The sequence below is a fragment of the Neopsephotus bourkii genome, unplaced genomic scaffold (genome assembly GCF_033783945.1).
Source record: "Neopsephotus bourkii isolate Nb327-2 ecotype Australia unplaced genomic scaffold, CSIRO-AGI_Nbou_v1 NB_107, whole genome shotgun sequence".
Taxonomy (NCBI): Eukaryota; Metazoa; Chordata; class Aves; order Psittaciformes; family Psittacidae; genus Neopsephotus; species Neopsephotus bourkii.
In genome coordinates this window covers 5,989,654-6,003,441 of record NW_026900624.1, presented here as the reverse complement: position 1 = coordinate 6,003,441, position 13,788 = coordinate 5,989,654, and the positions used below count along the sequence as shown (strand labels likewise).

At 37.7% G+C, this 13,788-nt stretch overlaps 1 protein-coding gene across 3 annotated transcripts in view; it reads left to right on the top strand.

Moving 5' to 3' along the window:
- The window catches only part of FBLN1 (fibulin 1), an 81,239-nt gene that overhangs the window by 25,813 nt on the left and 41,638 nt on the right, over positions 1-13,788 (top strand). For all 3 annotated transcript variants that reach the window (XM_061358867.1, XM_061358879.1, XM_061358873.1), the window contains exons 4-8: positions 5,207-5,369; positions 7,335-7,394; positions 9,714-9,815; positions 10,677-10,814; positions 13,037-13,174. In XM_061358867.1, the coding sequence (XP_061214851.1) occupies positions 5,207-5,369; positions 7,335-7,394; positions 9,714-9,815; positions 10,677-10,814; positions 13,037-13,174 (601 nt within the window). The remainder of the gene's footprint in view (positions 1-5,206; positions 5,370-7,334; positions 7,395-9,713; positions 9,816-10,676; positions 10,815-13,036; positions 13,175-13,788) is intronic.

Genomic DNA, 13,788 nt, shown 5'->3' with positions numbered 1-13,788 from the left:
AATATGCTTCAGCATTGTCTAAGAGGATATTAGTTGCCATTAGAGCTTCCTAATATTTAAACATTACAGATGATTGAAGGACAAAGCCCATATTCTGTCCCTGTTTAATTTACTTGTATAAACACTGTCGGTGTTATTTAATGGTCATCGGCCACATTCTACTTCCCCCTTCCCCCACAATAGGAATATCTTACACTTAATAACTCTACTGAGTTAGCTTAGCTATGTCTTTGTAGATAGTCTGTTTGATCCATGATGGACATAGATGATTTGTGATAGAATCATAGAATAGTTAGGGTTGGAAAGGACCTTAAGATCATCAAGTTCCAACCCCCCTGCCATGGGCAGGGACACCTCACACTAAACCATATTACCCAAGGCCTCGTCCAACCTGGCCTTGAATACTGACAGGGATGGAGCATTCACAACCGCCCTGGGCAACCCATTCCAGTGCCTCACCACCCTAACAGGAAAGAATTTCCTCTTTATATCCAGTCTAAACTTCCCCTGTTTAAGTTTTAACCCATTACCCCTTGTCCTGTCACTACAGTCCCTAATGAAGAGTCCCTCCCCAGCATCCCTATAGGCTCCCTTCAGACACTGGAAGGCTGCTATGAGGTCTCCACGCAGCCTTCTCTTCTCCAGGCTGAGCAGCCCCAACTTTCTCAGCTTATCTTCATAGGGGATGTGGTCCAGTCATCCTCGTGGCCCTCCTCTGGACTTGTTCCAACAGTTCATGTCCTTTTTATGTTGAGGACACCAGAACTGCACACAATACTCCAAGTCAGGTCTCACAAGAGCAGAGTAGAGGGGCAGGATCACCTCCTTTGACCTGCTGGTCACACTCCTTTTGATGCAGCCCAGGATACGGTTGGCTTTCTGGGCTGCAAGAGCACACTGCTGGCTCATGTTCATTTTCTCATCGACCAACACCCCCAAGTCCTTCTCCGCAGGGCTGCTCTGAATCTCTTCTCTGCCCAACCTGTAGCTGTGCCTGGGATTGCTCTGACCCAGGTGTAGGACCTTGCACTTGTCATGGTTAAACTTCATGAGGTTGGCATCAGCCCACCTCACAAGCGTGTCAAGGTCCTTCTGGATGGCATTCCTTCCCTCCAGCGTATCAACCGAACCACACAGCTTGGTGTCATTGGCAAACTTGCTGAGAGCGCACTCAATCCCACTGTTCATGTCACTGACAAAGATGTTAAACAAGGCCGGTCCCAACACTGATTCCTGAGAGACACCACTAGTTACTGGTCTCCTAATATGAGTGACCAATTCATTATTTCTTTTGTTGAATACAGTTTGAACCTGATGACCTTGCAAGATGATGTATCTTGCAGTTGTGTTGTGTTGTAACAAACTTTAATACCAAGCCCATCTGACATGGGCTTAAATCTCATTTTGCCTGAGTTGCTCAGTTTCCGTTTAGCTTAGGTAGCATAGGAAATCTTTTGAATCTTCTTTGTCTCCTTCAAGGAAGAAGAAAGAGTGATTTAGTAATTCAGTCAGTAAGATTAATCACAGAAGTTTTCAGGAAATGAGGCAGCAAATCTTTCTTTTGAATCTAAAACTTGTGATTGGAAAGAATATAAACGGACCATATTTTGAAAACACTTGCCTCGGCTTTTACACGCAAAGGCAGTAGGCATAGGTAATGATGGGCATAATTTTACTCCTCTGGGTTTTTTGGAAACATAACTTCTTGAAAAAAAGGATGCAAAAATTAATCTTTAAATCTTGATCGAAAACAGTAATCAATTTCAGATTTGTTTCTGGTACAGGCAATGTAGAAATTGATTTATAAAAGGTTTTCTTTTCCCAAAGATCAGCATATGGCCTTATCTCCCCAGTTTTGGCAAGAATACTGTGTTTGTGTATATTGGGTGAGCATAAAAGTTTTATTGCTTTGGACTGTTGAACTTATTTTTAATTTTTGTTCAGATCTTCAAAAGTCCTGAAAAATTCCACCGGCTGACTTGAATTTTTTTTTCAGTCTGTTTTTCATAGCATCTACCCGTTAGTCTGGATTTCAGCAAGTGAGAGACCTCTTGTGGACAGATATACAAAAGCAATGTTAATACATGGTTCACCCAGATCTAGTAATTTAAATAATATGTCTCTTAAACTCTGGTAACATAAATAATAAAGCACTACTATACATTTTAACTAATTGAAAGAGCTTATTGATGGTAGAAATTTCAGATGCTTTCTAATTACATCAAAATTAAATCTTTAAGCTTCTCACATATAACCATTCCCTTATTCCTTTCCATCTTTATTCCTTTCTGTGAGAAGGCAAGGTGTAAGAGGAGGTAAGGGATCGTAGGACTTCAAGCAGTACACAGGTTTCTATCCAAACATGAATATCAAGGCATGGCTCTGAAACTGCATGGACTTTTGCTAATAACAGGGGAGAGGCAAAAGGAAGATGTTTATTATTGGAATCACTTAAGAAGCAAAGGCAAGCTTATGGGAAGTGAAAGTGTGTAGTAGCAACTCCATCATTAGGTTGTACTATCCATGAAGGCAGTGACGGTTCCAGCGAATGGGTGAACGGCCACTGAAACATGCCTCCAGGTTGCTGGCAACCTTTGGAAAATGGCTGCAAACACATCAAGAACTGAACTTATACGGAGTCTAGAACTGCAGTCTGGACTAAAGGATCAAAGTCTTTCAGAAAAGGCTAATGACTCTGGAAAAATTTGTGTGAAAAAAGATATGTTGAGATTAATCTCATCAGGATAGTTATAGTTATAATAATCCCAGAGTGCTCCATGAATGTAAGTTAAACTAGCCTTATCACTGCTACATTACTACTAGTCCACAGTGGGAGAACCGAAAGAAAAGGTGACTTTCTAAGTTTAGAGGTGAAATATGCAGAGCTCTGGGTGTGCTCTGAGCACAAAGCCGTTCAACAGCTTATTCTTCTGTTTTCTTTAGTTGAACAGGAAATATTAACCCTTAGGACTGCCAGTGCTGAATCTTCTAGGTTCAACATTAAAAGCTAGTTATCATGAACATCAGTTAAGAAAACGTTTGACACTTTCCATCTTTGGACTGTTTTGGCCATGGTATAACAACATAAATTATTATCATTTTCAAGGTGTTAAATCAAGATGCATCATGCACACTCAGAATAAATATAGGTTGGAACAAATGGTTCAATGCCTTCGATTATAGTAAATGAAAATGCAGTTTCTTACAGACGTTGCAAGACGTAGCAAGCTCTGTAATTGAAGATTCACATTAGCTGGAGACAGAGGTCTTTCAAGTGGTGACTCAACCTGGACAAAATGATGAACATAAGTCTATTCAGCACTTTCAAGAACGGCAAGATTAATGATTACTCTTTAAAAAGCCTAAAGAAACACTGTAAATCCCAATTTGAGCATTATGTGACAAAACAAAGGACTAGACTGAGTCTCTTCATATGCCTAACAGTAGAAGACAGTGAGGATATGCAGAAGTATATGATGTCAAAATCTGGCAAGGCATCAGCTCTATTCAGTAACTTAAATAAAGTTTGTTATCAAAAATACACAAGCTTAAGTCATCAATGAATTTGTAGCACAGTTTTCATTTCTGTCTTCTAATTTATGGTTGAGAAAATTGGAAATATTGACAAAATTATAAACTTTGATGCCTCAGGAAAATGTTAGACATGTTAGACAGAATACATATTCAGAAATGTTGCAATTCTCAGAAGAGATCATCAAGTATTTATTTCCAAAGTCATCTGGAAAAGACAGAAAAGGTGGAAATATCCCAGTCATATTAGTAAAGAAACCAGAGCATCCACCAATAGATGCAAGTAGCTGGGGAACCAAGTAACAGAAATGGGTAGTGAGGAACCATCCCACTAAACAGTAGTTAATAAGGGGAAATGTGTATCTTTATATTAGAGTGAGTATGAAAACGACAGCACAACATTGGCCAGGAGGAGAGAGTTCCTGATGTACAACAGTCTGCAGCAGGGAGAGAATTTGTCTATGTATTGAAAGACTAAGTACAAAATAGCATGATATAGATACTTCAAAATGCTGTAAAGTAAAAGAAGATTGAAGAAACACAGAAAAATTATTCTGTTATTTTATTATTTAAATTTTACTCTGCTTGAGATGTCAGAAGAGCCTTTCACTGCAGTACAGAGGGAGAAACATACATAACACCTTGTAGATATAGCCGGGGCTTTACATCCGAGAGTAATGAAAGAAATGTCATAGTTGCCTTCTTTCTGATAGTTGTAGTGCTTAAAGCACCAAATTACAGACATTTCAATGTTCAGTTACTTGACATTCATCTGTTCTGTTTCATGGTGCAGACTATTTTTCTCAAGCAATAAAAAAGTCTGGAAGAATAACTAAGAATAAAAGCTTAAATTTGCTTTTACGTGACAGTAGCAGTAGCAGACCAGTTCCAGAGAGATAAACATCTTTGCTGATTTCTAACAACAAGGAAGAAAACTGAATTAGTCAACAATGTTCCCTCAAGTTGAACTAAAAGGAAGCCTCCATAGGATTAACTTGCCCTGTGTTCACTTCTGTGGTGCATTCCAGGCAGTAGCTCAGCAGGTCTGAAAGAGGCAAACCATGTTTCATTGCTGGAAGCCATGTCAGGACTGTGATGCTTTTAAATAATGTTTGACTATGTAGTGTGTTTTTCAAAGCAGAACTGCTTCTCTTTATGACCTGTTAACCTTGGATGAATCATGTTTGTTGGCTTGTTTGTCTGTTAGTTCAGAGAGGGGTATTTTTTGCTGGGAAGTTGACTAGGCAGTTTAATTATAAACTGAGTCATGCACTTCATTGATTGTGTCCTGTTTTAATTGAACTGGACATAAGGGAAGCAGAGTTCTTAAGAGGTTCCACTGTTTGCTGGTGTGTGAAACTGGACTATGCAGGCAGGGTCGTCCACATCACCTTTCACACACATTCACACAGACACTTAGGATTTCTGTGAGAACTGGATCCAGGTTCTGTGCTTGGCTGTATGTAGGCCCAATGCAAAGCTCACTGAACTCAACTGTGGATCAAAATGTCTCAGACTAAGTATACCAGGACTTCTTAAAGAGTTTGCAGAGTGTATTCCAGAAGTTTGCCAAGGTAAGGTAACACTATTGACACTACTGACAAAATCTGCATTGATTTGTTCAGGGCTAGGATTTGCCTCTCTTTAAATTATTAATTTATTTATTTTTTAACAGGTATGCTGCTACTGTTGTTTGCTGGGAAAGACTGCTCAAGTTCAAGGACAGAGCTGTGAACCCAACCCAAAGATAGGATACCAATGTGGAATTGTCTTCAGAGCCTGCTGTGTGAAGGGTCAAGATCTGTCCATCAGCGATGATGTTCCTAAAAAGGAGCAAGGTATTTTATATTGCAAATATAAAAAGGGAAATACAAAATGATGTGAGGTACAAGGAGTGCTTGTACTTTAAATTATTTCTGTTGGAATTCTGCGTGGACATCCTGACCTTTACAGACATGATGGTGTTTTTTTTTCCTTTTTCACTTAGCAGACAGCCCTAAAACTGCAGAAGAGTCATGCTGTGTGGTGTTGCTTCCTTAGTGGGCAGTTGAGCACCAAAAACATGCAGGCTGGCTTGCAGATCACCAGTGACAGATTTTGAAGACACCTTCCTAACCAAACGCTGAAAGTCAAGCCCAGATCCTACCACAAAAGCTTGCTTTGGTCAGCTTGAGCCAGTGTGTTATCAGACTTGTTTCAGGTGTTTCAAACCTGTGTCTGCCCTTATCAAGTAACATTTAGAAATGCCCTTCCAGTTTTTTTTGTGTGCCACTATTTCAGCAGGGGAAGTCCCCTTTTCCATTAGCTCTGGCTGAAGTGACTGGACTAGGTACCTTGTACTTAGACCACTCTGCTAATAAGAGAATTTTTTAGAGTCAATGTACCTGCATGACATGAAAAAAATTATCAGCACCTGAAAATCCAGATTGTGAGCACAGCATACAGGATTTCCATACTTACCCTTGGAGGCAAGTGGTGTGCATAATAACCACTATGCATATGGCTAATATGGTTTTAGTATGGTTATTGTGCCAAATATTGTGCATTGCAAAAATGAGTATGTCAGCAAGCAGCACAGGACAATGTTCTCATCATTAAACTAAGAAACAAGCAGGTAGTTCAACATATGTCAAATATCCCTATTGACAGTAAAAATTGCCTGTAGAAAGGCAGAGCAAACAATATTAATAGACACTTTTGCTAGTCATTAGGAGGAGATCAGTCTCCCTTTTGCAAGGCAGCTTCTTGGACTAGCACCTTGTGTTTGTGTTATGCAATAGAAAGACATTCAAGGCAAGCTGATTTCTTGTATGACACTTTCTGGGTAATGTAACCAATATTCTCTGGTATTGTGTTTCCAGAGACCTCTGTAAGATCAAACCAGATTTGGGCAAATTGATTTCCTTAGCTTCCTTATGACCAAAATGCCCCTATAGTGTGAAGACTCAGTGTACCAACCCAGCCTTGTGCCACTGCACAAATCTTGTTTTCACATCCATGATTTATTATTTGCTTGTAAGAGACTGGTGGTTGAATGGACTTATGGACAGTCGTATGAAATGAGACCAAACTTCCTATTCAATAACCAGAATATTTTGAGGTTTTGTTTTTACACATCTCACTACCAACCTATCATTTCCCTTGTGTTCAAAGTAGCAGGATTGGAGGAAGTCCATTAGCTAGTCCTTTGGGCAAGCAATGGGTTCAGACAGTGAACCCATTTCAGCCCTTTTATGTTTTCCTTGTAGAGAGAAAGAACTCTCAGGACACATATATGTAGCAGAAGTACCTCTGATCAAAACTCCAAGTCAAGATATATGAAGTACATATGAAAGAATGCCATAAGTAGGTACCCAAAAATTGGGTGTGAGGTTCTTTTTGGAATGAAGTCTAAATAAATAACTGAGATTAATCTGATTTTCATTATAACTGTGAATACCCCAAGCTACTATAAAGTTAGTAGAAGCCAAGCATGCCTCAGCAACATGTCTTATGAAAATGAGGTTAAGCACTGGTTAAAAGCCTAATGTTAAGAACCTGCATTTGAAAATCTCAGCCCAAATTTAATCTATGATCACAGCATGACTTTCATATTGAATCAGTCAGATGGAAAATGCCCGGTGGCCATGTACATTTGAATGGCAAATTTAAGTATGAAATAGCTGTAAAATATGTAAATAATGTTCTTTAATTTTGTCCTGGTTTATCCAAAACCCTAGTCTGAGTCCCATGCCAAGCAGGCAGCTTTTTACTGTGAGAAGAAAAGTGCTTTCTCCTCTAATGCCTATCTCTCCTCTTTTTAGTTGAAATTTCAAAGGAAGAACTAGACCAAGAAGATCCCTATCTGCACGATGGCTGCAGAGGTAAGTCAGGTGACTAGTCCTGTTAGCCAGCTTTTTGTGATTGCCTCCAATAAAAGTGAAGCAAACTGAGATCTAGAGATTAGTCAAAACCTTTTGCCCAAGCTAGTTATGGGTAAAAATAACAGAATGAAGACCCTTTCTAAGAAATAGTAGGCCATTATATGTGATGCCTCAATAGTTCTTAAATACAAGGGAGGCATTGTCCTCCATAGTGGAGTTCATTTTATCTACCTGAAACTTAGACTATGCATTTAACTTTTTTTTTAACTTCTAGTGGGTAGTACCTCAGAGGTGTTACCTATTGAACCTGTGGAGTACTCTGGATTCTTCAGGATATGGGGATCCTATATTAAATATGTGCATTCTTTTATTCTCCTCTTGGGATGACCAGGGTGATTGAATACAAAATGAAACATGTTTTCTTTTTCATACACTGCCTGAAAAAAGGGAAGAAAAGTGTCTATTGTCCTCGTTAGTCAGACTGTTCTACTTCCTGAGAATAATGTGTTGTTGGGATATTGCTCTGCAAAGTATTCTGATTTATTGCTTTTCATGTGTGATTTACATGTCTATAAACTTAAACCAGCAGTGATTTATTATTTTCTACAAGCATCTCAGAACTAAGTAATGTATTTAGGGTAAAATCAATTTAGTAGTCTTATATTCTAGTTGAGAGATGATTTACTGTGTGGCATGTTGCATAGCTATTACACTCTAGAGAGGACGGAAATGTCTACTAGGTCATTAGGTAGTTAAAGCCAATGCTGGCTGTCCTTGTCTCCAGCTGCTAATTATAAGAGATGACATAGAATAATGTGTTACATATTTTCCTAGCATTATTTCCTTATGTACTCAGTTGTTGCATTTGTCAGTTAATCAGGTGCCCACAAGAGATGGATTGGTATGACTAATTACAAATTAAAGTTTCCTTTTACAGTATGTTTTCTGATAAACTTGGCATGACAAAATTGTTGTTATCTCCTGAACTTCACCAGGGGAAGCTTACATTTCTTAGGCAATGAAACTTCCAGCAGTTTGCTTTGAAGCACCTTTGCGGCATATGAAGAAATTAATTCTATTCTTCCAAAAGCTTCATGATAGGTTTTACTGTGGCTGACAGGAGCTCAAGTATTAGCAAAGGTTCAGAAAGCAGTAGCTGTCCATTTCAACCACAAGACTATGGTTATTTCTGCCAGTACGGTGTACAGACCTGATTTTCCATGGTGTAATAATGGCCCTGTCCTCATTGCAAATCTTTACACTTACAAAAAAAAAATTATTCACTCAAAAGTTTAAAGTATTCCAGCTGCATTGCCAGCACTGATTGTGCTTATCTTAAACGTTTTGTTATAATGCCTATCCAGCTTTTTGTGCTTATCTTAAACCTTTTGTTATAACGCCTATCCAGCTTTTCTGAAAAACAGAAGAGGACAGGTTCTATTCGTAATCAGTATTCGTATCAGTACTCTTACAACAAATGGTTGGAAGTACATAACCTTTTCTCTATTTTGAGAATATGAAATGTTTTTAATATTAAAATTCTCTTTTAACAAGTTCAGAAAAAAAAAGGTTTTCTTAATGATGAGCTAAATTTTGTGTAAATGTCCTATTATATTCTCTCTTTCTGTTTGCCAGAATAACCCCAGCTTTCTTTCTCATCCTTTGTGACTCCTGCATACACCTCACTACATTCTTAGTTCCCCAGTACGAAGTCTTCACATTCTCTGAAGCCTTTGTTATTCACAATAACCTCTTCTCCCTTTCATGTTTCTTGCCTACTAAGTAGGAAAAGAATGCACACAATAGCAAATTCAGGAGTATGGTCCTAATAATGATGGGCTAAAAACATAGCCTAATGCAGCTAACAGTGAAAATGTTTCATTAACTTATGATGATGCATCTTGTCTTCCTTATTTTACAGTAATCGCCATTACAATGTTTAACTTCCAGCCAAAACCTGAGGTGTCTGAGCTCATAAGCATTTTTCCTTCAACTTCTAACTTTCTTAATGATGAGCTAAATTTTGTGTAAATGTCCTATTATATTCTCTCTTTCTGTTTGCCAGAATAACCCCAGCTTTCTTTCTCATCCTTTGTGACTCCTGCATACACAGTGATGGGCAATGACTACCTTCTTAATATACTTCTTGTATTGACTTTTAATGCTAAAAGAATCCAGTGACTACAAACACTTCTTTTGTGTATATGCATGTTATCTGTTTTCTAAATAAATAAGGAAACATCCTGTAAATTAATGGTTTGTTTCAGTTTCTGTGAAGAGCCTCTTAATTACATAAGACTTCTTAAAATATCCAATTAGGTGGTGGTCCATGCTCTCAGCAGTGCAGAGACACAGGATCCAGTTACGTCTGCTCCTGCTTTGTTGGGTATCAGCTTCAAGCAGATGGTGTCAATTGTGAAGGTAAAAGAAATAATTGTCTCAGTTATCAGCATTATTGTTTTAAAAGAGCAACACTAGCTTAAAAAAGATGCAGACAGAAGAGATCAGAATATGCTTATGACAGCTGGCAAAAGAGGTGACATCATAAAAAGTCGATATAAATGGAGGGTTGGAATGAGAATTGTGGGAAGATGGAATTAAGAAAGAATCCGGAAGAGATACAGGATTTAGAAAGAAGAGGCAGAAGAGTTTGAATTTATTGTTATGAATAAAACCAAAATAAAATACCTGTTCTCCTTTGTAATAGTAGATAGTAATTGATAAGGCAGATGGAGTAGGATTCTGCACCTTGTTAAGGATACAACTGACAGAAAGGATTAAAGTTTTGGATATCATGTGTGGCATAGGAGGAGTCAAGGGTAAGGATTAAGTGTCTCCCAGAAGAACTGAAGGCATACGAAGTTAAATGGGCTGGGATAGGGGTCATTGCATTTGACTTCAGACATGTGCAATGTAGATATTTGCTTCTGAGCAAATATCAGCCTAGACTCCTTTTGTTGCTAACGGAGAGAGAAGCACTTGCAGGGCACAATTCATCTTGCCTGTTCTGCATAGCTATTCTAGGATGACAAGCATTACTTATCAGGAGTGCCTTTTTCTGTCATTGACTGAAAAGGGAGTTTAGGTAAGTAGGTCAGATACAAACTTCAGAATATAAAACAAATATTGATGATTGATCAGGTCAGGTATTGAAGATTAACTTACTGTGAAACACAAAAAAGAAAACTTTTACATATATATGTGGATTCCAAATGATTTAATGTTTCTTATTCACACTTCTTTGCCCTCTCCCTCCCACCCCAATAATTTTTCATATTGTAGATATTAATGAGTGTATCACTGGGACACACAGCTGTGGGATTGGACAAACCTGTGTCAATACATTAGGATCCTTTCGCTGTCAGCGAGACACGAGCTGTGGAACTGGCTATGAACTTACAGATGACAATCGTTGCAAAGGTACGTCCTGCTCACAGAAACAGATTTTTCAGACTTTGGTAAAAAAATAAGTACATCATCATGTCATGCTCTTTTACTTTTGGTAATCAGGTGTGAGCCATAGTTGCACAGGGACACACAGGCAGTGCTAGTTCTTCTGGAACAGTAGTTTACCACCTGTTGCCTTGCAGATACCAGATCAGGCTGTCTGTGGACTACTACAGAGATTTCCAGGAAAGATAATTACATTTATTTTACACTGGCAATTTGTGTTGTGCAATAGTGACTGGTCTGAGAGGGGAAACACTTGATTTTGAAGGCCCAGCACTCACACTGTGTGTTTTACTGATGTTTACTTCTGTCTAGCTCTAGTCCTGTCCTGTGAATTAGTTTCTTGTTAATGAGTGGAGCATCTAAGTCCTGCTTCTGGACCATGTCTAATAGTTTAGTTTCACCTGAAAGAATCAAGTTTGCACACTTTGAAGTGTTAAATGAAGTGTGGCAAGTGGAGTGACAAGGTGATTCAATTTGAAAAGCTAGATGCATCTTTTTAAAAAAAGTAAGCCTTTATCCTCAGGAGGTTTAAATTTGTTACAAAGCAATCAATTTCTTAATCACAATATTTTTAAGGATATAAAATTAAAAAAGGTCACAAATACTGTTTTTGACTAGTTATTTGTGAACACAAGTGTAATAGTCTTTTTTTTTTAACTTAAGAAATGACTGATTTCAAGTTGCATCTAGCTCAAAGTATGCTGTTACATGCATTCGTAACTGCACCTGACTTTGCAGAAATTATTATTAAATTAGCAGCAGATTCCATTTGATGTGGAGTAGGTTTACACTATGCAAAAGTCTGTTCCCCCCAGACCCTAGAACAGACAAATTCATTCCACTGAGTAAATTAACTCAAGCAAAATTATGGGTGAGGTTATACTGTAGGAACTGGGCAGTGATGAATAATAGATAGACTAAAAAAAGCTTACTCCAATTAAAACCTGCATAATATGCAGGCAATGTTTTTCAAAGTATCAGGGTCTAACTTTGATCCTTTTGAAGTAAAATTTCTGCTGATTTAAATGGCATCAGATTTAGGCCAGTGAATACCTTACCTGCAAGTATTACCTATCTTTCTCTTCTGAAATAACAGGAGTAGAGATAGTTAATTATGAACGCTATTAACGTTAGAAATTTCTTATCTGGAAAAGATCTTTTAAGAATGCTAATTATTGATGTTATAATAATAGCAATGAAAATAGAAAATTAATAATCTTTAGGTATAATTTTTAAATACCAAGCAAAATGACTGAGTTGTGCAACATAGACTTGTAGAATAATATAGTTAGGAAAAGACCTCTAAGATCATTGAGTCCAACCATTAACCTGCTGAACTCGATTTAACATTAATCCATCATAAACTTAAAATGGGCTCCACGATCATTAAGTCTCACAAAGCTCGAGGGATAAACAGGGGCATTCTCCTGTTATGTCAACTGCATGAGTGGAAAAGCTGAGGCATCCTATTTGTGGAAAGTTTCTGTATTTTAATAGCTTTAGGAGATTTCATCCTATTGCTAGGTGGCAAACATTAAATTTTAGTTGCTTTTATGTGGATAGTGTTACATTCACTAGCCCTTGTCTCCATTATCTGAACCATATTTTATTCACAAATATTTAATGTCAATTCTGAACTGGAATATTAAATTGAAAAGGTATTTATGTGCATTTAAAAGCACAATAACACAAGGATATTGCAAGCCTTAATATGGACGAGAATCTAGGCCAATTAATTTCCTTATGAAAGAAATTAACATCTGCATTGGATCTGAGGTTAAAATTTAAATTGCACTTGGACATATTACTAAATATTGCTGACTTAAGCTGAGCACACTGCTGAATCAAGGTTGAACACTGCTGAACATGATGCTTCAGGTGCTCTATAATGATTTTGAATCATTTAGTTGTGAGAACTAAATTTGTAAAGCATAATAAGCACGCAGACCCTCCCTATATTTAATGTTAATAATGAAATAATAAAAAATCTTAACTTATTCTGTTTGGTTTTACTGTGATTCTGTTTGAGGCAGTAGGTCAGATTAATCTTGGGTCACTGAATTGAACTGCATGGAGGTACACGGGGAGTAAATCTATTTGACGTCTTTAACTATGTCTTATGTTTCAAATGTGATGAAAAAGCTTCTGTCAAACTCCTGCTAACAATATTTTTTTTTGTGATGTACCAGATATTGACGAATGTGAGACTGGTACTCATAACTGCCCCCCCGATTTTATCTGTCAGAATACTCCAGGATCTTTCCGTTGCCGACCCAAGCTACAGTGCATGAATGGGTTTATACAAGATGCGCTAGGCAACTGTATTGGTAAGATATTCTTATCTTGGTGAATACTTAAGTGTTGCCTATGAGCTAAGTGTAGTTTCAGCAAGTTCTGAGCTTCTCAAGTCATTCTTCATGCACGTATGCATTGCTCTATGTGTTTTTTCTGCTATTTTAAAGGAAGGCTTGGTCTTACATGTCAGATTTACAGATGAAAATAATTCAAATAAGACTTAAGTACTAGATCTCTATTTTTAATGAGATTTGGTTACCTAAGGCACTTACCTACACTTGAACATTTTCCTGAAGTTTTGGGGTATTTTATTTGAAACAAAAATTTTGCAAAATGTTTTCCCTCTATCCAAAAGCTTTTAACAAAAACTTAGTATAAAAAGCTGTAATTTATGACATCCTCTTAACACACTTTGTTGATATTAGTATGCATGGTTTTACAGGTATGTAGGTCTTTCCAGACCTGTCCTCCATTAGTTACAGCTTATCAAGAACCTCACTGTCTGTGAGAATGAAGGGCCAGTTGTGACACACTGAGGAGTTTTATTTTAAAGACTGATTGCAATCTGTCAAGTTAATGCCTTGTTTCCAAGACTCCTACAAAACAATTATAATGTTTATGTTAGTGGTTTCCAGCAGGCTCTAAA